Raw genomic sequence first — 23,597 nt, 5'->3', positions numbered from 1 at the left:
GCTGAGTCTGTGCCCTAGCGCCTGCGAGTCAAAACTCCCGAGGCCCTGGCGCCCTAGAGCCAATGCTCCGCAACAAGAGAAGCCACCCCGAGAAGCCCGCACACCCGGACTAGAGAAAGCCCGGGCTCAGCCAAAGGTAAAACAAAGAATAAAATTTTTAAAAAAGAGCTAAACCTCTTTGGTGAGTTTTGGGTCCCTAAAAAGTTCAAATTATGAAGTGTGTTCTCTGACAATACCTCATGAGTAAATTCAGTCAAGCACACTACTAGATGCTCTTAATACATCAAAACAAAGGTTTAATATGGAATCACTAGATGAGAATCTGTTAATACAGCGAAGGAACTTTACTGTATTTGAAGAGACCAAATCCACCACTGCATGGGGTTTTTTTGTTGTTGCTACTTTTTGTTGGTTTTTACTATGTGTTTTTTCTTATTGAAATATAGTTGATTTACAATGTATTAATTTCACCATTGCACTGTCAACTTAAAAAGTGTATCTATTTCATCAGCGTATCCAAGTACCTTGATAGCTAATTCAGTACCCACCGAAGCTAAAGAGGTGCAAGAGATATGGTACTCACTACTCTGGATAGGAAGAAGTATTATTCAAACAGCAACACCACTATCCAAAATTTCTATACACATTTAATTTTTTATATGTATATACAAATATACGAACTTCCCTGGTGGATTAGTGGTAAAGAATCCACCTGCCAATGCAGGAGACACAGTTCGATCCCTGGGTGAAGAAGATCCCCTGGAGAAGGAAATGGCGACCCATTCCAGTATTCTTGCCTGGGAAATCTCATGGAGGAGACTAGTGGGCTACAGTCCATGTGGTTGCAAAAGAGTCGAACACAACTTAGTGACTAAACAACAACACACAGACACACTTGCATAAAAATTACCTGTGTACATGTACAAAAATCTGTAGACAAAATTTTCTAAAGGGTACAGAAGAAATAGCAGTGGCTACACCTAGAAAGGAGAGGGGATTTTGCGTTTCACTATTTATCCAGAGGTTGCAAATGAGCAGCCCAAAGACCATATCCCACCTACAGAGGTGCTTTATTTGGCCCTCACAGTGTTTTAAAAATACTTAAAATGGTTGCCAACAGCTGAAAATGAGGACATTTCCCATAAAAATCTGAATTTCTGGCTTCTCTTGAAAAACTGAAAAAAATCAAACATGAGGCCCCATCCAATGGCAAAGTTTGGCTTAAGTTACACACCTCCTCTTCACAAAAGGCAAGTGCTTTCTAGCTCACATATACGTCAGTTGTTCATGTCCATAAGCATTTTAGTTTGCAATTCCTGTTTAGACCCTTCTATACTACTTACTCGGAGGAGGAAATGGCAGCCCACTCCAGTATTCTTGCCTGGAGAATCCATGGACAGAGGAGCCTGGCGGGCTGCAGTCCGCGGGGTCACAAGAGTCGGACACGACTTAGCAACTCCACCACCACCACCAGCACACTGCTTGCTATGCTCTTTAAGTTCTTCCTCAATATGGAAGCCTCCACTATGAAGGGCCTCCCTGATGGCTCAGTGGTGAAGAACCTGCCTGTGAATGCAGGAGCCAGGGGTTCGATCCCTGCTCCAGGAAGATCCCACATGCGTGGAGCAACTAGAGCCGTGTGCCTCTACACACTGAGCCTGTGCTCTAGAACCCAGGAACCGCAGCTCCTGAAACTCACGCTCTAGAGCCCTCAAGCTGCAACGAGAAGCCACTACAATGAGAGGCTCGGTGCACACTCCAATGAAGAGCACAGCTAAACATGAAAACTTTGAAAATATGCATATAATGGCACAGATCCAAGAGAACTTTACAAAGTTTACAAAATACTTTTTCCATTCCTATCTACATAACTACAAATGTTACCTAATTTTGAATAACACATTCTCTCATAAACTGACTACAAAGGATGTTTAGTACAAGGAGACAGGCCTGGAAAGGCAGATATATAATATGGTGGAAGCAACCTATAGAGGGTTCAAATTTCTTCCAGAAACGATATTTTTGTGGCTACTTAAATTTTAATTTGCTTTCATGTCATGTACGCCCAAATTAAACCTACAAACAAAAAAGCCTGAAAGGAAGCTTAGTTTATAGAACTTGTTTCTTCTAACAGCACCAGACTTCAAGACTTCCAAACAAACAAAATATTTACTCTCATCTATTTCAGGCAAGTATTTATTAGTACTTTAACAAGTATTTATTGAGCACCTACACATACACAGCATTGCATCGGATGCTTAGGGAGAAACAAAGGCTGTTAGGCGACATGTTCCTCTCCAGGGTGTGCATTATATATGATATCTCTGTGTTGCAAAGAATTGTATATAATGTTAGTAAAAAGGCAAGAGTGGAGTTCAGAGAAGACAGCACTACCAAGAATTAATGTCCCAATTAAAAAAAAAAAAGGATTTCATGAGGTATAAAGAGGAAATAATAGCATTCTAGGTAGAAGAAAAAAGTCAAAAGTTGGAAAAGCCAAAGCATGTGTAGCAAATAAGCAGGCGGCCAGCTTGAAAGGGGCAGAGAGGAGCAGAATATCCATCACAAAAGACATGCCGGCTGGATCACTCTAAGGAGAGTTCTGAAGTCAAGGTAAAAGCTCTCTACCTGGCCGGCAACCAAGCCCAAAGGTTTCTGAGAAAGAAGGGTCCTGATCAAAGCTGTGATTCAGAAAGACTGACCTAGTACTGGGATATCCACGAAACGGACTGGAGGAGGAGAGCCTGGTGTAAAACACCAGTTTGGAGACTATTCCAATGTTACCCTGTTAAAGTGGTAATATAATCTATCAGCTAAAGTGATGCCAAGGAGAATGGAAAAGACAGTTGGGAGGTGCACTGCAGAGTGGAAATGAACTGGATTTGGCAAATGATCTGGGGTGTTCAGGAAGGAGAGGGCACGGGAAATGACTCAGTTTGCAGCTTCTGTCTGGAAGACCACTGGAGCTGTTAACAGAATGGAGAAAAGTCAGAAAAAGTTGAAAGACTGGGGGTAGTCTAGAGGGGACTGATCTTTCCAACATACATTTAGTTTTGGGTGCCAATAGAACATGCATAAGTTTTTTCCCCAAACAGAAAACCATGCACACTTTTCTTGACCAATTTTCAGTGGCGGGCAAAGATAGTAAAGTACATACTAAATAAAATTAAAGGATATATTTAGTGCAGAGTCAATGAGAAGCCAGTTCCAGAGCATATGATATGAGAAAATTAAACTACAGAATACAGATGGATTCCTACCTCAACAAAATGCAAAAATTAACTAAAAATGGATCAGTGACATCTAAATATAACAACTGAAACCATAAGATTCTTAGAAAACAGAGGTAAATCTTCACAACCTTGGATAGGCAATGAATTATTAGCTGTAACACCAAAAGCGCAAGCAGCAACAAAAAAATCAAACTTGGCCTCATTAAAGTTAAAAACATTTATGCACCAAAGGACATTAACGAGAAAATTTTAAAGACAATCCGAAAACCTGGAGAAAATATTTGCAAATCATATCTGATAAGGGTCTAATATATCCAAAATATATAAAGAACTCTTACAACCAAACAATAAAGACAGTCCAGTTAGAAAACCAGCAAAGGACTTGAACAGATATTTCACCAATAAAAATATACAACTGGCCAACAAACATATAAAAAGACATTCAATATGATGAGTAATCAGAGAAATGCAAATCAATCTCACAGTGAGGTACCACTTCAGACTCACTTTAATATAAAAATGGCATACAAGTGTTAGCAAGTTTGTAGAAAAATTGCTACAGACTCTCAATCTTGCTAGAGGAATGTATCAGATTGCTGCAAAAGTAACTGAGGTTTGGCTCTGTTGAATTCTGATGTTTGATATTGGAATACATTCTTAAATAAAGGTGGTTATGTTTAATGCACATTTCTTGCTTCACTTTTCTTGCTAATGACTTGCTGTTTATTTTACATTTATTTTAGACTACAGAAATGATGTTAGACAAAAAGCAAAGTCAAGCGATTTTCTTATTCAAGTTCAATACGGGTCATAAAACAGTGGAGACAACTCTCAACATCAACAATGCATGTGGCCCAGGAACTGCTAACAAACATACAGTGCAGTGGTGGTTCAAGAAGTTGTGCAAAAGAAATGAGAGGCTTGAAGAGGAGGAGCATAGTGGCCAGCCATCAGAAGCTGGCAATGACCAACTGAGAGATCAAAGCTGATTCTCTTACAACTACAAGAGAAGTTGCTGTCGAACATTCTATGGTCCTTTGGCATTTGAAGCAAACTGAAAAGGTGAAAAAGCTGGGTAAGTGGGTGCCCCTTGAGCGGCCCCAAATAAAAAATTCAGTGTTTTGAAGTGTCTTCTCTTATTCTGTGCAACAATGAACCATTTCTCAGATTGTGACATGTGATGAAAAGTGAATTCTAGGGCTTCCCTGGCGGCTCAGTGGTAAAGAATCCACCTGCAAAAGCAGGAGACACAGGTTCGATCCCTGGTCCAGGAAGATCCCACACATGTCAGGGAGCAACTAAGCCTGTGCACCACGACCATCGAGCCAGTGCTCAAGAGCCCGGGAGCCCCAACTACTGAACCCACGTGCCCCAACTACTGAACCCACGTGCCACAACTACTGAAGCCCGTGCACCCTAGAGTCCATGCTCCCCAACAAAAGAAGCCACTGCAATGAGAAGCCCTTGCACCGCAAGGAGAGAGTAGCCCCCGCTTGCCCCAACAAGAGAAAAGCCAACACAGCAATGGGGACCCAGCACAGGCAACAAAGTACATAAATAAAAGGTTTTAAAGTGGACTGTATACAACTGGTGACAATCGGCTCATGCTTGGAGAGAGAAGACGCTCCAAAGCCAAACTTGCACCAAAAAAAGGTCGTGGTCACTGTTTGGTGGTCTGCTGCCAGTCTGATCCACTACAGCTTTCTGAATCCTGGCGAAACCACTACATTTGAGAAGTAGAGACGTATGCTCAGCAAATGGATGAGATGTACTGAAAACTGCAACACCTACAGCCAGTCTTAGGTCAACAGAAAGGCCCCAATTCTTCTCCATGACAACACGTGACCACAGGTCACACAACCAACCCTCCAAAAGTTGAATGAATTGGGCTACAAAGTTCTGCCTCATCCGTCATCTGACCTCTCACCAACCGACTACAACTTCAAGCATCTCAAAAACTTCTTACAGGGCAAATGCTTCCACAACCAGGAGGAGGCAGAAAATGCTTTCCAAGAGTTCACTGAATCCTGAAGCTTAGATCGTTACAAACTTGGAAACAAACTTATTTCTCATTGGCAACAATGTGTCAATTGTAGTGGTTCCTATTTTGATTAATAAAGATGTGTTTGAGTCTAGACAGTCTGAAACTGCAATTACTTTTTCACCAATCTAATAAATGACTCAGCCACTGTGGAAAATAGTTTGGTGGCTCCTCAAAAAGTTAAACATAGAATTACCATATCACCACTATGTATATATCCAAAGAACTGAAAATAAGTACTCAAACAAATACATTAAAACTCATTCATAGCAGTTCTATTCACAATAGCCAAAAGGGGGAAATGGCTCAAAATGTCCACCAACAGATGAATGGACAAACTGCGTTTATACACATACAATGGAATATTACACAGCCATTAGTGGTCACTAAGTTGTGTCTGACTCTTGCAACCCCATGGACTGTAGCCTGCCAGGCTCCTCGGTCCATGGAATTCTCTAGACAAGAATACTGGAGTGGGTTGCCATTTCCTTCTCCAAGGGATCTTGCCAACCCAGGAATCAAACCTAGGTCTCCTATATTCAGGCAGATTCTTTACCGACTGAGCTACAAGGAAAGTCATGTAGCCATTAGAAGGAATGAAGTACTGATGGATATTAGACACAACACAGATGAAGTCTGAAAGAAGTCACACACAAAAAGGAAAAATATTTTTATTCCATTTATATGAAATATCCAGAACAGGTACATCCATAGAGAAAGAATTCAGACTGCCAGAGGCTGGGTGGAGAAAGGAATAGCAAACAACTTCTTAGTGGGTGTGGGGTTTCCTTCTGGAGTGATGAAAATGTTTCAGCTAGATAAAGGTATGGTTGCACGTCATGAATACACTAACTGTCACTTAAATTGTTCACTTTACCATGGTTCAATTTTAAGTTAATTTCACTGCAATTTTTAAAAAATCAATATTCCAAAGCAAAAATAAAAACAAGCTCCAGCTCTTGTTCACTTCTGATCCCATTAACCACATTCTTGCCAAGCCAATCATTCAGACAGCTCTGTCCACTTGCTCCTTCCTGGTTTCACTCAGGAAACCTAACATGACACAACTTTTCCATCAATTCAAATCCCCCAACCATGCCAAACCCTCTAAGAAACCTGCCCATAGTAAGCAGTCAATATTTGTGAATCTCTGGTTCTGTCGGATTCAGTCCATCCCTACCAGTTCTGAAGCTTTCCTCTGTTAATTCAGCATCAATATATAAATGTTTCTTCCTTATTATCCCCAAGCTTTTTCTCTCTGAGTTTCAGGCATGTTCTTTCCCTACTAGAGAGCAAATGATGATAGAGGCTGTCTCCTGCTTTGTATTACACCATCTACCAGGGTCCATCCAAAATATATTTGTTTAAATACTGTCTGGTTGAGGGAATTCTTTGGTAGTCCAGTGGTCAGGACTTGGCGCCCAGATTCAGTCCCTGGTCAGGGCACTAAGATCCCACAAGTCATGTGGCAAATAAATAAATAAATAAATAAATACTGTCAGGTTGAGCTTTTGCTGTTATGTGCTAAACAAATTGGGGTGGGGAGCTGGAAGATAAGAGGTGGTAAAGAAACACCTCCACCCACCCTAGCTATAATGGAGACTAGTTCTGACTTGATATATAATCAGAAATGCAAGTCTCACAGCAACTGAACAGTACAGGACAACAGGTAGCTTTTACTATCCTTTTAAAACTAAAAGGAATCTGGATGTACTATTTGTAAACTATTTTATACTACACCCAGAGTCTCAACCTTTTAGTGGGGAAGAAAGCCCAAAGCAAGAACTCCCAATCTTCTTAAAAATACAACAGCGTGGACAACACTCTATTACGTTATGCAACTCTTCCGACTGTTCCTAAAGCTGCTGCTTGGAAGACATTTTTAAAGGAAATCGTCATTAACAAGTTTTAATCTGTCATAAAGGGACTTCTACATTCATACGTATACACCAATGAGTTCATCAGAAACTCATTTAGTATACATGTGACTGAGAAATGGATCTCGATCACGCAGGGGAAGCACGGTGAGACCAGAGAAGTACACCTGATTTTCACCTCTAGGTTCTGATTCCACTTCATTGCACAGCGGTTATACCTTCCTGTTACCCAGAACAGTACCTCTGACAAAGTTGAAAGTCTACAGGACATTATTTAACAAAAGTTTTTCCCTGAGTTATTTTTCTAGAAAAACATCTGTCCCATCCATAATGGGTGCATGCAGTCTTCCAAAAAATAAACACTGCTTCCTGAAGCTACCTGGAGGTAACCTAGGATGCTGTAACACCCAAACTGCAAAGCACTAGCCTAATGAATGCTGTTATTTAGTTGCTAAGTCATGTCCTGCTCTTGTGAGACCCTACAGACTGTAGTCTGCCAGGCTTCTCTAGGTCCATGGGATTTTCCAGGCAACAATACTGGAGCAGGTTGCCATTTCCTTCTCCAGGGGTTCCTTCTGACCCAGGGATGAAACCTGCGTCTCCTGCACTGGCAGGTGGAGTCTACCACTGGCCACCAAGGAAGGCTAGCCTAATGAATAGGAGGGACAGAACAACCAACACTGTCTATATGCTCGTCAAAGATAATTAACTTATCTCTTCAGGTGGTAAAGAACCCACCTGCCAATGCAGGAGACACGAGAGACGTAGGTTTGATCCCTGCGTCGGAAGATACCCTGGAGTAGAAATGGCAACCTCCTCCAGGATTCTTGCCTGGAGAATCCTATGGATGGAGGACCCCGGTGGGCTACAGTCCATGGGGTCACAAAGAGTCGAAAACAACTGAAGTGACTTTAGCATGCACGCATAGTAAGAAATAACTTCCACGTTAATGTCCTCTTAAAAAACCTAGAAGGGTTATTCGCCTCTTGTCACAAATGCTAAAGAATAATTCACCTTGAAAACATAACAGAGACAAATGACTTAGAGGGAACACAACTGAACTTAAAATCTTATGCTGCACTAAACTGTACCTTTAAAACTGATTAAAAACGGTAAGTTTTATGTTATGTATATCACACCACAATTAAACTCTGCTCTCAATCCTGTTGGTTTTTGCTGGGGAAAAAAAAAAATCTATCAGATTACATTAAAGGACGAGAAACCATTAAATTGAATGTTTTTAAATTATGTATGGTTGAAAACTTCTAGTGATTTGTATTAATAGAGGCTTTCTGACCTTTTAAGGAAGGTGTTTATTAGATATTCATCTCCAAGGAGGACACAAACAAATAAAAAAGCTTAAATTACAGTAAGAAAGATTTAGTTTTGACATAATTCTAACTAGCAAGGTAATTAAACACTACAATAAGGTACCATGCAAATCTCTGCCCTTGAAGATTCAAGAATAAGCTACTTGGAAAAGCTAAATGCAATCTTGCAGGAAAAACTGGAATGAACCAGAGAATCTTAAGCCAGCTTCCAGTTTCAGAATTCCAAGTTCTATACTCACAGCCTAATAGTGTCTTCAGAAGACATTCCACCTATAGAAAGTTATTCTAATATACAAATCATCCCAGTTTGGCTTCAGATATTGGGTTCCTTCACAATACCATTTATGTACTTTAGACATTCAGGAACTGAAAATTGACTACTTTTGTTAAGAGGCAGTTCCACCAATCTCTGGCAACATAGCTGCCAGCTCAGGTATAAACAGTACAAAACTGAAATAATACTGGGTTCTAAATTAAATAGAAATACCTACATAGCACACATCCAACCAAAGACTTTAAAAAAAAAAAATCTGTTTACAGGGCAGGTAATTTATAAGACCAAAACACTCAATTTTGTCAGTTTTCAACAGTTTCTTAAAAAGTTGCTGGTTAACAACAGAAAATAAATTCTTACTTTTGAAAACAAATACATGGTCTTTCCAAATAGGGTTTCATTTTAGACTACTCATTTTAAGCCTTCAGTTTAAAACTATTATTTTTATTTTACCACATTTTTTTAAACCATCACTAGACAACTGAATGGCGGTTATTTATTACAACCCCAAATAGGCAGGAAGTCACAGGTTTAATCATCTCAAACTCAACAGGTTAACCACAGCAATTTGAGAGAGGTTTTGGCAACCTGTATCAGGACTATCTCAAAAGTTTTCAAAGTCAGACATTGAATGACACTTAAAAACAATACATTTCTAGACCTTGGATATTTATATTTAACACACAAATATTTTGACCAAGTATGCATTCATGTATGTATTTTATTTTAGCTAGACTTTATCAATTATAATTAGTATTCATTTAAAATAAAAATCTAACAAGACAAATTTAGCCAGGTCAACATTGGAGTCAAAACACAATACTGGATTATGAAGCTAACTGCTTTCATTGGAAAAAGAATAACAAGCCTTACTTCCTTTCATTCACAAATTTTTCACTTTATAATCAAAGAAAATAAATAACATATGACTTTCACAGTCAAAAAAATAGGTAATGTACTTACAGCTGAGTTATCACTTAATAGTCTGAATTCTTAAGCAGCTACTGACTTCTAACTGCTTTAGAACCAGAATACATTTTTAATGGCTCACTCCTTCGCTCAGAAATGTATCACACCTTGTTTTACACAGAGATAACATCTCAGAACACATGCTACTCAGTCACTAAGCTTAATAATTTTTAGATAAAATTCAAATAAAAATTTTATAATGCAACCATAATTTTTTTTCCTCATCCACACTGAGCCTCACCTTTCACAACACTTAAAAACAATCTTAGACATTAAACACATATACCTCAAGCATATAAAATTCATTACATTGTTCTTGTAGCCATAATAATTGGACTAATAAATACTGACTCTAAAAAACTAAAAACTTATTAGGGTGGGATTTAAATGGCACAACTCACAAGAGGGTAGGGAGAAATAATGATTTCTACCAAACTGGCAGCAACAATATGCCAAGTTTCCTATGCTGAACTAGTGTAAACAGGAAGAAAAGGACCTGGGGGTGGGAAGCAGGCAGGCAAGGGCACAACCCTCCTCAAGACATAGCTTTACTTCCAAATTTCACCAGGGTAATACCTCTGTTCAGTGTTTTCAATAGCCCCTGCCACACTCTATGAAACACACAGGCTGGTGCTCAGAAAACGACTGGAAGCTGTAGTCCCTGTTGGGCATAAAAGTCCAACAGGGGATCAGAAATACTTCTAAACATCTAGGCAGTCAACCCCACTGTTACTATATCAACTTTAAAGATGAAACAACAGGAACCACCAATGAACCACAAAAATATTCACACATCACCTTTGGAGCCACCACAGCTACAAAACTCTCATTTATGATGAGCACCACTCACGATAGGGTTGGATGAGAAAGGGGATAAAGACAAAGCTTACAGACTCCTTTTCTGGCATTGCTTGAGGCATCAAGTAGACACGGAATAAAGGGGAGCCTGGCTCTGTAAGTCATGCCAAAAGAAACAAGATTCCACATGCCAGGGGACTGAGTGCCCAACACAGAGAGCAAAGGGCAATCATCTCATGGCTTTCTGACCAAAGAAAGATGAGCTGCTTCACCTGAAATCCTTTCAAAGGAAGTCTAATGGTCTCCACTTCATCACTCACCTTGAGTGAACTCGACAAGCCCTTCTCAGAGAACAAGGGGAAACTTGGCTACCAGAAATAGCAAGTGCTCCACCCAAAACCAAGAAACACCCCTGTAGTCGAAGTTATCACGGCCCTCTACCCCAAATCAGTCTTCTACAAGAAGACTCCAAGCCAAAAAGTCAAGTTCTCCATTTTCCCAAACGGCTAACAACCCAGCTTTTTTTTTTTTTTCCCGTAAGTGCCTCTGAGATAAGCCCCTCTCCCTTCCCGCACTCTGGAGCCCAGAGCTCCAATCCCGTCAGAAAAGTTCCCTCCCGCAGGACAACCTCCTCTCCTTCACTTTTATTCACGTTTTCCCCAGACCCTGCCCCCCGGGTCTAGCACGCCCGGTCCTCCATTAGTAGATCCCACCCCTTCCCGGGCACAGCTCTTCGGAAAGTCCTCTTTCTTATCCTACTCACTTGTCCTTCCCTATAAAGTTTTCCCCTTTTTCCTGTCTGTCCTCGAATGGAGACACACACTTTAATAAGAGACGCACACAAATGATCTGTTCTCAGTTCTTAACTCCCAAGTCTCACCCGCGCGCCAGGTTCTGCCTGCCCACAGCACCCAATTCTCTCCCAGAGTTTCCCCTCAACCCCCGTCATCTTCAGCCTTTAACTCCATACCCCAAGCTTTTTTTCCACTCCGCAAATTCGGATTTTCCGCTTTACTTTTAGCCAACACCACGGCCCCCTTCTTCCCAGGTGGACCCCGTTCCTCGATGCTCAAGCCCTTTTCCTCCTCTTCCCACGTTCCTCGGCCGCTAACAACACTCCTCCGAACCTCAGCACCAGCCCCCCGACCTCCCTTCCGCCTCTCCTGCCCTCCGTGGCCCCCCAACTCTCCTCCTATGTCCCCCTCTAGCCCTGCTTGGGCCCCTAATTCCTCCCAGGCCCCGAGGGCTCCCCACATGCCCTCCCCGCCCCTGGAGAGGGGTGTCCCTCAGAGCCCGCCCGGCCCGCCCTGCCGCCGAGCTCGGGTGTCCCTTCCCTTCCCCTCGGGGCCCCGAGGCCGCTGCCAGAGGCTGGCGCGGCGGCGGAGCCGGCTCACCAGTTGGTCATGTCCAGGAAGAAGGCGCAGCCGGCCGGGTTGAGCTGGAAGCCGAGCAACCGCTGAAACTCGGAGATGAGCACGTCCTTGTCCGTGGTGCCCAGGCAGCTGAACTTCTGCATCAGCTCGGGGTCCAGGTCCACGTCCATACCCTCCATGGCTGGGGCCGGACACTCGCTTCCCCGCCTCCTCACAACCAAGCAGCCGCCGCGCCGCCGGGCCCGGGGACCGGGAGGGGGCCCGCTGCTAGCTGGCGCCGCGAGCCCGCTCCGCTGAGGTAGGCCCCGGGCCTCTCACCGCCTCATCGGGGTAAACTCTCTCAGCCGCTCACTCGCTCTCGCGCTCCCCCCCCTCCCACCCCCCCCGGCGCCGCCGCCTCCACCGCCGCCGCCTCTAGCTGCGCCGCCGCCTCCGCCTCCTCCCGCGCCGCGCCCACTGCGCAAGCGTCGCCTGCCTAGGCCCCGCCCCTTCCTCTCGGAGGCCCGCCCTCAGTGGCGTCACAACCCCGTGACGTCCCCCGCGTGACCTCACCACGGTGGGGCGAGGGGGCGGGCGGAAGGAAGGAGGAAGGGGAAGGCCAGGAGGCGCGAGGAGGTGACTCCCGGCCTGACCTTTTCCTCGCCCCGCCCCTACACTGAGGAGGAGGAGTTAAAACCTCGGGCTTGAGCAGCGGGGAAAGCTGGGGGCTCTTGGTCTACGACTGTGCGAGCATTTTGGAGATGAGGAAACTGAAGTCGGGAAAGAAACTAGAGACCAGGACGAGATCCAAGTACCAGATTGCACGCAGGACCCATTCTTCTTCGCAGCCAGGGCTTTGCCCCTCGCGCTGGCAGGGCTTGTTTGCATGTTTCTAGAGCTGCTTTTGCAGAGGGATAATGCCCTGAATAGTTGGTTGCCGGCCACACACTTGGTGGCACCGGTAATGTTTTGTTATGCAACGGTAGTCTCCAGTCTCCGGAAAGTAAAGGAGGCCTCAATGCAAACGGCAGTCACGGGTCCATGCCAACACCGCATGTAATCTTCCACCCACTCCGTCAACACCAAGCCTCTCAAAATAAAGTTTAAGTCATGAGAATGTGACCTGCCTTGTTTCGTTTTTAGAAGGCAAAGTGTTACTGTGCATATAGTACATATAGTACCTGATCAAGGCCCCATTTCAAAACTAAAGAATAAAAAAGGAAGCATAGGGGCTACCTGGTCTACCTCCCTTCATTCCTTCTTTCACCACGTTTGCCCGACACTTTCCTACATCCCCATGGGGGAAGGACGAAAAAGAAATGATCTGTCTTTAAGTGGCTCTCTGTCTTAAGGAAAGTAAGATCCAGAAAGTTTGTATGCCTTGTCCGAAAATACAGAGCCGCAAAACTAGAAACTATCTTTCATTCCTATGTTTTCCATAACAATTTCAACAAGTAGACAGCTAGAATAAGAGACCAGCAGCATCTGGGGTGCCATGAGATTTTGGAAAGGCAAAAAGATTCTACTTCCTTCTGTCCTACTACCAAATGAGACTAACAGGTTTTAAAAACTTCTGAGGTCCCACGCCTTTGGGAAAAATTCTCATTCTGCCAGTTATCGCTAATCATGGTGCTTGTCCAGATTGGTTTGTTGTAAGGATTAAAGAGTTAACAATATATAAACTCAGTACCCTGCCTGCTCCCTAAGAAGCACTCAAGAAATGGTAACTAATATTGTGATCATAAACTTGAGATGACTGTGGGGTTAGATAGGAGTCTAGTCAAGGCTATGGTTTTTCCTGTGGTCATGTATGGATGTGAGAGTTGGACTGTGAAGAAGACTGAGCGCCGAAGAATTGATGCTTTTGAACTGTGGTGTTGGAGAAGACTCTTGACAGTCCCTTGGACTGCAAGGAGATCCAACCAGTCCATTCTGAAGGAGATCAACCCTGGGATTCCTTTGGAAGGAATGATGCTGAAGCTGAAACTCCAGTACTTTGGCCACCTCATGAGAAGAGTTGACTCATTGGAAAAGACTCTGATGCTGGGAAGGATTGGGGGCAAGAGGAGAAGGGGACGACCGAGGATGAGATGGCTGGATGGCATCACTGACTCGATGAACATGAGTCTGAGTGAACTCCGGGAGATGGTGATGGACAGGGAGGCCTGGAGTGCTGCGATTCATGGGGTCGCAAAGAGTCGGACACGACTGAGCAACTGAACTGAACTGAACTGAATGCAAGTAGACAGGGACGACTTCTTGTCCTGGTCCCTCTTCTGCCTCACTTCTCTTGTCCTCTGTTACAATATGAAGTATGTGTCCTCTCTCTTTTCTTAATAAGGGGCCACCCTTTCTCCAATGATTTTTTTTTTTCTCCGACTGTCTGAATCTTATGGATGATGGAACAAGAACACAAAGATAAAAATCCCAACTTTGGAGCTGAAAGGACGTGAGACTGTCTACAAACAAAGGAATTGAAACTGAGAGAAGAGAATTGATTAATCTGAAATGACACAGCTAGTAATTACAAAAATTCTCAGTCTAGCACTCTATCCACTATATCCTGCTACAGTTCCCTTTGGAGTTCAAGGTGGCCTTAAATTACAAAAGAATTCTAAATGTATTCACTTTTCTAGGAACTGTTTTAACTTGCACATTCATGGATTCAAGTTGTGTTGACCAAGGATTTAAAGAAGAAAATGTCATTGAAACCTGATGATTCTATTAGAATGCTGACCCAAAGGAAATTAAAAGTTCTTTGCCAACTTCAGTCAGTACTAGGGGCTCAGCTCACACCTAAACAGCCCACATAATACAAAAAAGATCCTGGCAAATAAGAGACCCAAATGGCTCAGAACTTCAGTTCATGATGGGAGCTATCTCAAAGCTGTATAACTACTCCTTAAGTGAATTCTGAAACTTTATGGGGACATTTCTGATTCTCACGAGATTGGAGGTTGTACCCTAAACATGAATTCCCTGAAGACCAGGGATGCTAATCATCTACAATTCCTGGGACAGTGATGCCCAATAAATATTGTCCTATCCCTAACCACTGTGTACACTGACCAAGGTGGCTGGCATATTAGACATGAAGAACCAGCCCACCCCATCCCCCCATGGAAAGATTCTTTTGTAGGGTGGGATATGAGATGAAGGAAATGAGGTGTTACCCATTCAGGAGATTCTCAGACATGTGAATCTCCACTTGAGTCTGAGTGGTCATATAAAAACATCTATGGTGCTGCCCCGATGGCTGTGCCCCTTTGTTTCATTCTGTTAGAAAGACAGCCTGATGAAGGGCTGGTTCAGAAGCAAACGGATAAATTGCTGAGCTGCTCTAAGAAAGGAAAACTGAGAAGCAATATTCCAAAGGGGCTCCTAGGTACCATCTCAGGACCGTGTCAGGGGCTATGCTTGAATATGTCACTGCCTGGAATATGCCCAAAACCTGCCACTTTCTAAATTTCTTGAGCTGGTGATCATATGTAAAAAATTTAGACTAATCCCAGATCCCCAGACCAGGTCAATTTCAGAGTTTGATTTTTTTTTCTTTTCCCCAATATTTATTTTTGGCTATGTTGGGTCTTTGTTGCTATCTGTGCACTTTCTCTAGCTGTGGCAAGTGGGAGCTACTCTTCGTTGTGGTGCGCAGACTTTTCATTGTGATCGTTTCTCCTGTTGCAGAGCATAGGTCCTAGGCATGCAGGCTCAGTAATTGTGGCACATGGGCTTAGTTGCCCTTCAGCATGTGGGACTAGGGATATAACCCATTGTCCCCTGCATTGGCAGGCAGACTCTTAACCACAGGACCACCAGGGAAGTCCTAGTTTCAGGGTTTCTTGGCTTCCCTGGTGGTTCAGAGGTTAAAGCATCTGCCTGCAATGTGGGAGACCTGGGTTCAATCCCTGGGTCAGGAAGATCCCCTGGAGAAGGAAATGGCAACCCATTCCGGTATTCTTGCCTGGAGAATCCCATGGATGGAGGAGCCTTGTGGGCTGCAGTCCACAGGGTCGCAGAGTCGGACACGACTGAGCGACTTCACTTTGTCTGATACTTGAAAATAAATTGTCCAAAGAGACATGTGCTGTGCTGTGCTTAGTCGCTCGGTCATGTCTGACTTTGTGACACCGTGGACTGTAACTGGCCAGGCTCCTCAGTCCATGGAGAATCCCTAGGCAAGAATACTGGAGTGAATTGCCATGCCCTCCTCCAGGGGATCTTCCCAGCCCAAGGATCAAACCCAGGTTTCCCACACTGCAGGTGGATTCTTTACCAACTGAGCCACCAGGAAAGGAGACATAGACACTGACAAAGCAAAAGACTTTATTGGGGAAGGGCTATTGGGCGGACAACAGGAGGGTTAGAAAACTCAGGAGAACTGCTCTGTAGCAGTCTCAGGATTATAGTAATAGAGTTTGTTTCTGAGTTGTCTCTAGCCAATCATTCTGACTCAGGATCCTACCTGGTGACTTGAACATCTTTCAGCCAAGATGGATTCCAACAAGAATTCTTGGATGTTGGTAGAAATATGGACTGGTATATTTTTCTCCTTTTGACTTTTCCTGAATTCATTCAGTTGGTGGTAGCTTGTAAGTTCTACATTCCTTACCAAGACCTCCTATTGTATCAGTCAGTGATTCCCATAACAATTTCACCAGAGCATCTTACATTGGCTCCAGGTATCCAAGTTCATGAGATTCAGAATTGCCAGGGCCAGCAAGTGGCAAGATTATGCCACAACATAAGAAACCAAGCAGGGTCCTGGGGGGCTCCTTACCTGGGAGCCCCCCAGGACCCTCCACACTGTCCTCCACTCCTAGAAGTCAAGACTTTAGCCTCCATGAACTTCCCTGAATTCCAAAGAGTGGATTCAAGGGAGGAGCTGGTCAAGGGAGGGGCAGCCAAAAAACCACCTGAGGCAAGATTAGTGAAGTGAAGTGACTCAGTCCTGTCTGACTCTTTTGGACCCCATGGACTGTAGCCTGTCAGGCTCCTCCATCCATGGGATTTTCCAGGCAAGAATTCTGGAGTGGGTTGCCATTTCCTTCTCCAGGGTGCAAACCCTGCTCACACCCTAACCTTGTCAGAAAACTCTTCCACAGATTCTCCCAGGTTGGTATACATAGTTTTTCAAGGTCGAATCCTGGGGTGTCTCCTTTTGCCAGATCCAGTAATAAAGCTATTCTTTTCTACTTCACCCAAAACTATCTCCAAGATTCAGCCCTGGTGTACAGAGAGGCTGAGCTTTTGGTAACATAACCAATTCAGAGAATAAACAGAGTCCAGATTGATATTAGAATACATTATATGACAGTAGCAACTTGTAGTAGAAAGCTGTTGGGTGTGCATGCAAACTGTGATGACCTCCTTTTCTCTACAAACCATTAGCAACATTCTAGCTGGCCCCCAGCAGCCGTTTCTTCCCCAGATAATCATGTCCCTTAGCCCTCACACCTCATTGATGGGACAAGAGGGAGACACTGGACCAGGATCAGCCAATCAGATTCTCTCTATCAGGAATCTGAAATTGGAACTCAGCGAGTTGGTGGAAAGGGCTCACCCCGTGGCTCAGTGGTAAATAAATAAATAAATAAATAAATCCACCTGCCAATGCAGAGAATGCAGGAGACTTGGGTTTGATTCCTAGGTCGGGAAGGTTCCCCTGGAGGAGGCAATGGCAACCCACTCCAGTACTCTTGCCTGGGAAATCCCATGAACAGAGGAGCCTGGAGGACTACAGTTCATAGGGTCACAAAGAGTAGGACACCACCAAGCTGACCCAGTTGAGCATGCACGACTGAGGCATGAGTTGGTGGGAAAGGCTGCCAACTGCAAACTGGTAGTTGCCATCCACCTCTGTAAGGGTTAGGTCAGCAGCTGCTGAGCTTCAACACCTGCTGAAAGGAGTTCAGGGGGGAGATCAGGAATGAGGCACTCTGTCCTCTGGGGAAAACTGGCGGAACTGATCTTCAGACTATTAGACCTTCCCAAGAGAAGATTTTATGAGCCCAAGTCTTGCATTCCCTCATGTCTAGGAAAGCACTAAAATCATTACGGTGACATCTGCTCCTCGTGACTAGCAGCAAGCCTCTGCCAAAAATGTGTACTTAACTTCATGCACCCCCCCTTCACTAAAATCATATGTAACACTCACCTTCCCTCTACCTCTTTGGAGCAGTTTCTCAGAGCTATCTGAAATGCTGTCTCCTGGGCCAAATAAAACTTAACTCACAACTCTCACATTGTGCTTTTTTTTTTTTTCACTTGACAGGACCTAAGCTGTGTGCTTGAAAGTGAATAACAGAAATACACAAAAAGAGACGACCTTTGTGGGGCACTCATGAAAAAGAGATGATGCCCATCTGTAATAAGTGGGCCATAAAGCAGAGAGAGGCAAAGATAAGAGGCCTGAAGGCATGGGAGAACGTGGTTTCTGTCATCCTGAGTCATCCTAGTTGTTCAGCTTTCCTTAGATTCGTGGAATTCTCCAAGCTCCATTCAAAATACATTACCTCAGGACTTCCCTGGAGGTTGAGTGGCCGAGACTTTGCCTTCCAGTGCAGGGCATGCCGGTTTGACCCCTGTTCAGGGAGCTAAGATTCCACATGCCTCAGGGCCAGGAAACCCAAAACATAAAACAGAAGCGATAGTGTGACAAATTCAATAAAGACTTTAAAAAATATATGCTCCCCTTTAAAAAACAAAAATACCTTATCTCCTGGATGAAGTCAAAGAAAGGATCAAGTCATTTCAAAAAGGAGGAGAAAAAGAAGAATAAAGTGAATATTTGATTTCTAGATAGAAATGGACATCCTACTCTTAAATATAATGGAAACACCACAGGGGGGTGGGAGGAAGAAAAATGAGGACACAAACGGATAGTTCACAAAAGAAGGAATATTGAGTTAGCCAACAAACATTGAAAGATGTATACCGCTCATAGATAAGGAAATGGATTAAAACAACAATAAGGCATCACATTTGCCTAATCAGAGTGGCAAAGCTTTGAAAAATATGTAATAGCTTTTGTTGGCAAGATTGTAGGGAAATGGGTACTTTCAAATATCACTGCTACTGGGAATGATAATTGATATATTTTTTCCTAAAGGTGAGTAGATGTGAATTTAGATAAATTGGTATGAAGAACCTTTGCAATATTCATACACTGTGGCCCCCAAATCCTAGGTTTATAAATGAACGTTTCATAGAGGCATTATAATAATGAAAAGTTGAAAGGCTGAAAATAGCCCCAATGTCCACCAGTAAGAAAAAAGAAACATGTGGGCAGGGATGGACAAAATCCTTACTTTGTTTTCTCACTACTGTATTTCAGCTAAGCCTGTGGGCCTAGCTGAGCGCCTGTTAACTGCTGAGCGCCAGGCCTAATCTCATGCTCGGCACGAGAAGCTATGCAGTGAAAAGCCACAGCACTGCAGCTAGAGAGTAGCCTCCACTCACTGCTACTGGAGAAAACCTGTGCCTGCAACGAAGACCCAGTGCAGCCAAAAATAAATGTGACTAAGACAAATGACGGAGAAGGCGATGGCACCCCACTCCAGTACTCTTGCCTGGGAAATTCCACGGACGGAGGAGCCTGGTGGGCTGCAGTCCATGGGGCCGCTATTATTCACTTTTCACTTTCATGCGTTGGAGAAGGAAATGGCAGCCCACTCCGGTGTTCTCACCTGGAGAATCCCAGGGATGGGGAAGCCTGGTGGGCTGCCGTCTATGGGGTTGCACAGAGTCGGACACGACTGAAATGACTTACCAGCAGCGGCAAGATAAATGAATAAAAGATAGTTTGCAGCAAAAATTTTTTAAAAAATAATTTCACCAACAGTGCACAGGTGTTCCAGTTTCTCTGCATCCTTGCTAACACTGGTTATTTTCTGTGTTTTGATAGTAGCCATCTTATGGGTGTGAGGTGATACCCGATTTCTGTTTTGATTTGCACTTCTGTGTGTCCTAGAGGGAGCATTCTTTCTGGGAAGTGAATAGGTGAGGTTGAAGAGCAGCGTACTGTGGTGCGCAGTAACTCTGCTTTCAACATCCATCCAGAGCATGATGGGAAAGGACCAGATGCCCCACATTTGGGGGTTTTCCAGCTCCTCTACCCTATTATGCTCCTACTCAAGAGCTACAAAGACAGAAGGAACCAACCTGTTGTGCTATTTTTTTTTTTCTGGACAGAGCATCTGATGCCCTGGGTCTTTTTTTTTTTCCCCTAATGTAGTGAATGGGACAATGGAAAAGAAAACCTGTCTTTATTTCATGTCCCTTGGTCCCTTGACCTAGATACATCCAGAAATTGTACATTCTTCTTCTTCTTTTCTTGGCCCCTTTAGTTTATCAGAGCCGAAGCCTCTTCTAAGAACACACCAATTTCTTACCTCTCCCACTTGTTAAAAAAAAACGCTCACAACTCCTCTTGTTCATTAGAATCATTCTTTTCGCTTTTCCTCCAACTGGGTCACAATATGTAAAGGATCTTGCTATCTGCACCTAGGCAGAGGCAAGACAGAAAAGGAGGGAAAGGGGAACAAATACATAATGAACCCCTACAAGGTGCCAAATGTTCATCACTTTAAATGCTTTATTTAGTTCTCAGGACAAAATGAGATCAGTACTATTGTTATTACCATTTTGCAGATAAGGAAATGGAGAGAGATGGTTTAAATAACTTGTTCAAGAACACACGGATATTGAGAAAGCCAGAATTTAAGCCCAAAGCTCAGAAGAAAACTGTGGCTTTTTAGTCATTCCAGATTTCTTTCATATCTATGGAGTTGACCTCTTCCTCATGTTCAGATTGATTGTGTTTCTATGGAGCTGTCATTGCTTTCTCTTATTTCCCTTACTTTGATAATTTGATTAATTAAGAAAGAAAGCTGAGCGCCCAAGAATTGATGCTTTTGAACTGTGGCGTTGGAGAAGACTCTTGAGAGTCCCTTGGACAGCAGGGAGATCAAACCAGTCAGTCCTAAAGGAAATCAGTCCTGAATATTCATTGGAAAGACTGAGGCTGAAGCTGAAACTCCAATACTTTGGCCACCTGATGTGAAAAACCAACTCATGGGAAAAGACCCTGCTGCTGGGAAAAATTGAAGGTGGGAGGAGAAGCAGATGACAGAGGATGAGATGGTTGCATGGCATCACCGACGCAATGGACATGAGTTTGAGTAAGCTCCAGGAGTTGGTGCTGGACAGGGAAGCCTGGAGTGCTGCAGTCCATGGGGTCGCAAAGAGTCGGACACGACTGAGCGACTGAACTAAACTGATCAATATTAATACAATAGCTTACATTTATATAATAAAACCTTATAGTTTTTCAACACATTCCCTCCTCTCATTCTCAGAAATAGCATAGGCATTAGGTTATATTGTTAATATTTATGTATTTAGCTGCACCAGTTCCCAGTTACAGCAAGTGGACCCTAGTCTGCTGTCCAGGAATCAATCTCAGGTTCCGTGCATTGGGAGCTTAGAGCCTTGAACACAGGTTAAATCCCTGATCCAGGAAGATTCCACACGCCACAGGGCAACTAAGCCTGTGTGCCACAAATACTGAGCCCGTGTGCTGCAACTACTGAAGCCCATGTGCCTAGAGCGTATGCTCCGAAACGAGGGAAACCACCACAGTGAGAATTCCACACGCTGCAACAGAGTAGTCCCTGCTCGCCACAACTAGAGAAAACCGGTACACTGCAGTGAAGACCCAGCACAACCATAAATATACATATACACCAGTTTGCATCTGCCCATCCCAAACTCCCCTACCCTGCTGGCTATATAGTATTCTAATTTAGGAACTTATTTTACTTGACCAGTTTCCTGTTGATGGATTCTGAAACTACTTCAAATTTTTTTATTGTTATAGAAATTATTGGGAATTCCCTGGCGGTCCAGTGATTAGGACTCTGTGGTCTCATTGTGGAAGGCCCAGGGTTTTAATCCCTAGTCGGGGAACTAAAATCCCATAAGCCTCACAATGCGGTCCAAAAGAAAAAGGAAAAAAATAACTCTAATTTAAAGATTAGGGAACTGAAGCTCCAAGAAGCTAAAACATCCCTTTTTTTTCAAAATCCAAGTCTAGAACGAAGCTGCTCAGGCCAAACCCCAGACTTCTGACTCTTAAAATAATATTCTTTCCAACTAGACCACAGGGACAAGAAGCTGGAATTACTAACATAGGATATGCACTTGACAACTAAAAGTGAGAATTTCTTTTTTAAGTACCCCATTTCTTAAAACTTTAAGCATGAGGACTTCCTTGGCTGTCTAGTGGTTAAGATTTCATGCTTCCACTGCAGGGGACATGGGTTTGATCCCTGGTCAGGGAACTAAGATCCCGCAAGCCATGAAGTGTGGCCAAAGGGGAAAAAAAGAAAAATTAAGCATAAAGTTGCCACAAAACCCAGCCATCCCACTCCGATGTACTTACCCCAAAGAAATGAAAGTTTACGTCCATACAAATACTTGTACATGAATGTTCATGGCAGGTTTTTTTTTTTTTTTAAGATTTATTTATTTTATTTTATTGGCTGTGGTGGGTCTTAATTGCTGTAAGCAGACTTTCTCTAGTTGCAGTGAGCGAGGGCTACTCTTCATTGCGATGTCCAGGCTTCTCATTGCAGGGGCTTCTCGTGTTGTGGAGTCAGGCTCTAGGTGAGCAGGCTCCAGTAGCTGTGGCACGTGGACCCAGTAATTGTGGTCTGCAGGTTCTAGAGCCCTGGCTCAGCTGTGGTGCACGGGCTTCGTTGCTCCACAGCATGTGGGATCTTCCCAGACTTGGGATCAAACCGGTGCACCTTGCATTGCAAGGAGGATTCTTAACCTCTGGACCACCAGGGAAGCCCTCATAGTAGCTTTATTCGTAGTATTCAAACAATGGAAACAGCCTAGATGTTCATCCACAGGAAAAAGGATAAACAAAGTGTGATATAGCCATTCAATGGAATACTACTCAGCAACCAAAAGGAATGAACTATTGATATATACACCAACACGGATGAGTCTTGAAAATATTATATTGGGCAAAACCAGCCACATCCAGAGGAATATGTACTGCACGATGACACTCATATGAAGTTTGACAGGCGCACTAAGCTGTGCTGTTGGAAAGAGACCAGTAAGGCCCTGCTCTCCTCACACGTTTCTCACAAGCAGACCAGTCTGCGCGGGCCACATGTCTGAAGGCCTCGCCCCGCCACCACATGTGTGAAAGCTGAAAGGTTCCATAAGGAGATTTTGCAGCAAAGTTAGACTTTCAAGGAGAAAAATAAAGGCTGTTTCTTGAATGAGGCAGCAGGGAGCCATTCTTGGAATGGTAGATTCTGGAAAACCTAGTTTGGATTTAAAAAGGCTGAGAAGGACTCCAGGGCTCCCTGCCTCAGAGATACAATAGAATTTGACTGCCTCTCTCACCTTCAGTCTGTCTTCCTACTACAGAGCCTCTGAGACCACTTTAAAACCCATCTCAGCTTCTTCAGAAAAGTGACTCAGGTGCTCAGCTTATTAGGAACATCAGAGGCGGCTGCTTGCAAAACAGGACAGCGTGAAACAAAACTGAAAGCCCTGCAGAGGAGCCTGAATACATCAAATACTTGTCTGTAACCATTTATGGCAGGCTATAATAAAGGCATCTCCAAAAATCCAAAATACTTTTTTCCTACAGAAATGTGCCTGTGTGTGACAGAGGGAGAGATAGAGGCTGAGTGAA

General features: G+C 43.7%; 1 protein-coding gene across 4 annotated transcripts in view; it reads right to left on the bottom strand.

The window, feature by feature from the left end:
• The window catches only part of ILRUN (inflammation and lipid regulator with UBA-like and NBR1-like domains), a 99,441-nt gene extending 87,178 nt beyond the window's left edge, over nucleotides 1-12,263 (bottom strand). For all 4 annotated transcript variants that reach the window (XM_052649307.1, XM_052649309.1, XM_052649310.1 and 1 more), the window contains exon 1: nucleotides 11,918-12,263. In XM_052649307.1, coding sequence (XP_052505267.1) covers nucleotides 11,918-12,075 — 158 coding nt within the window. In that variant the 5' untranslated portion in view covers nucleotides 12,076-12,263. The remainder of the gene's footprint in view (nucleotides 1-11,917) is intronic.
• Between the last annotated feature and the right edge of the window lie 11,334 nt (nucleotides 12,264-23,597).

The sequence above is a fragment of the Budorcas taxicolor genome, chromosome 11, assembly GCF_023091745.1.
Source record: "Budorcas taxicolor isolate Tak-1 chromosome 11, Takin1.1, whole genome shotgun sequence".
NCBI classification, from domain to species: Eukaryota; Metazoa; Chordata; class Mammalia; order Artiodactyla; family Bovidae; genus Budorcas; species Budorcas taxicolor.
This window is presented reverse-complemented; position numbering and strand designations above follow the sequence as displayed.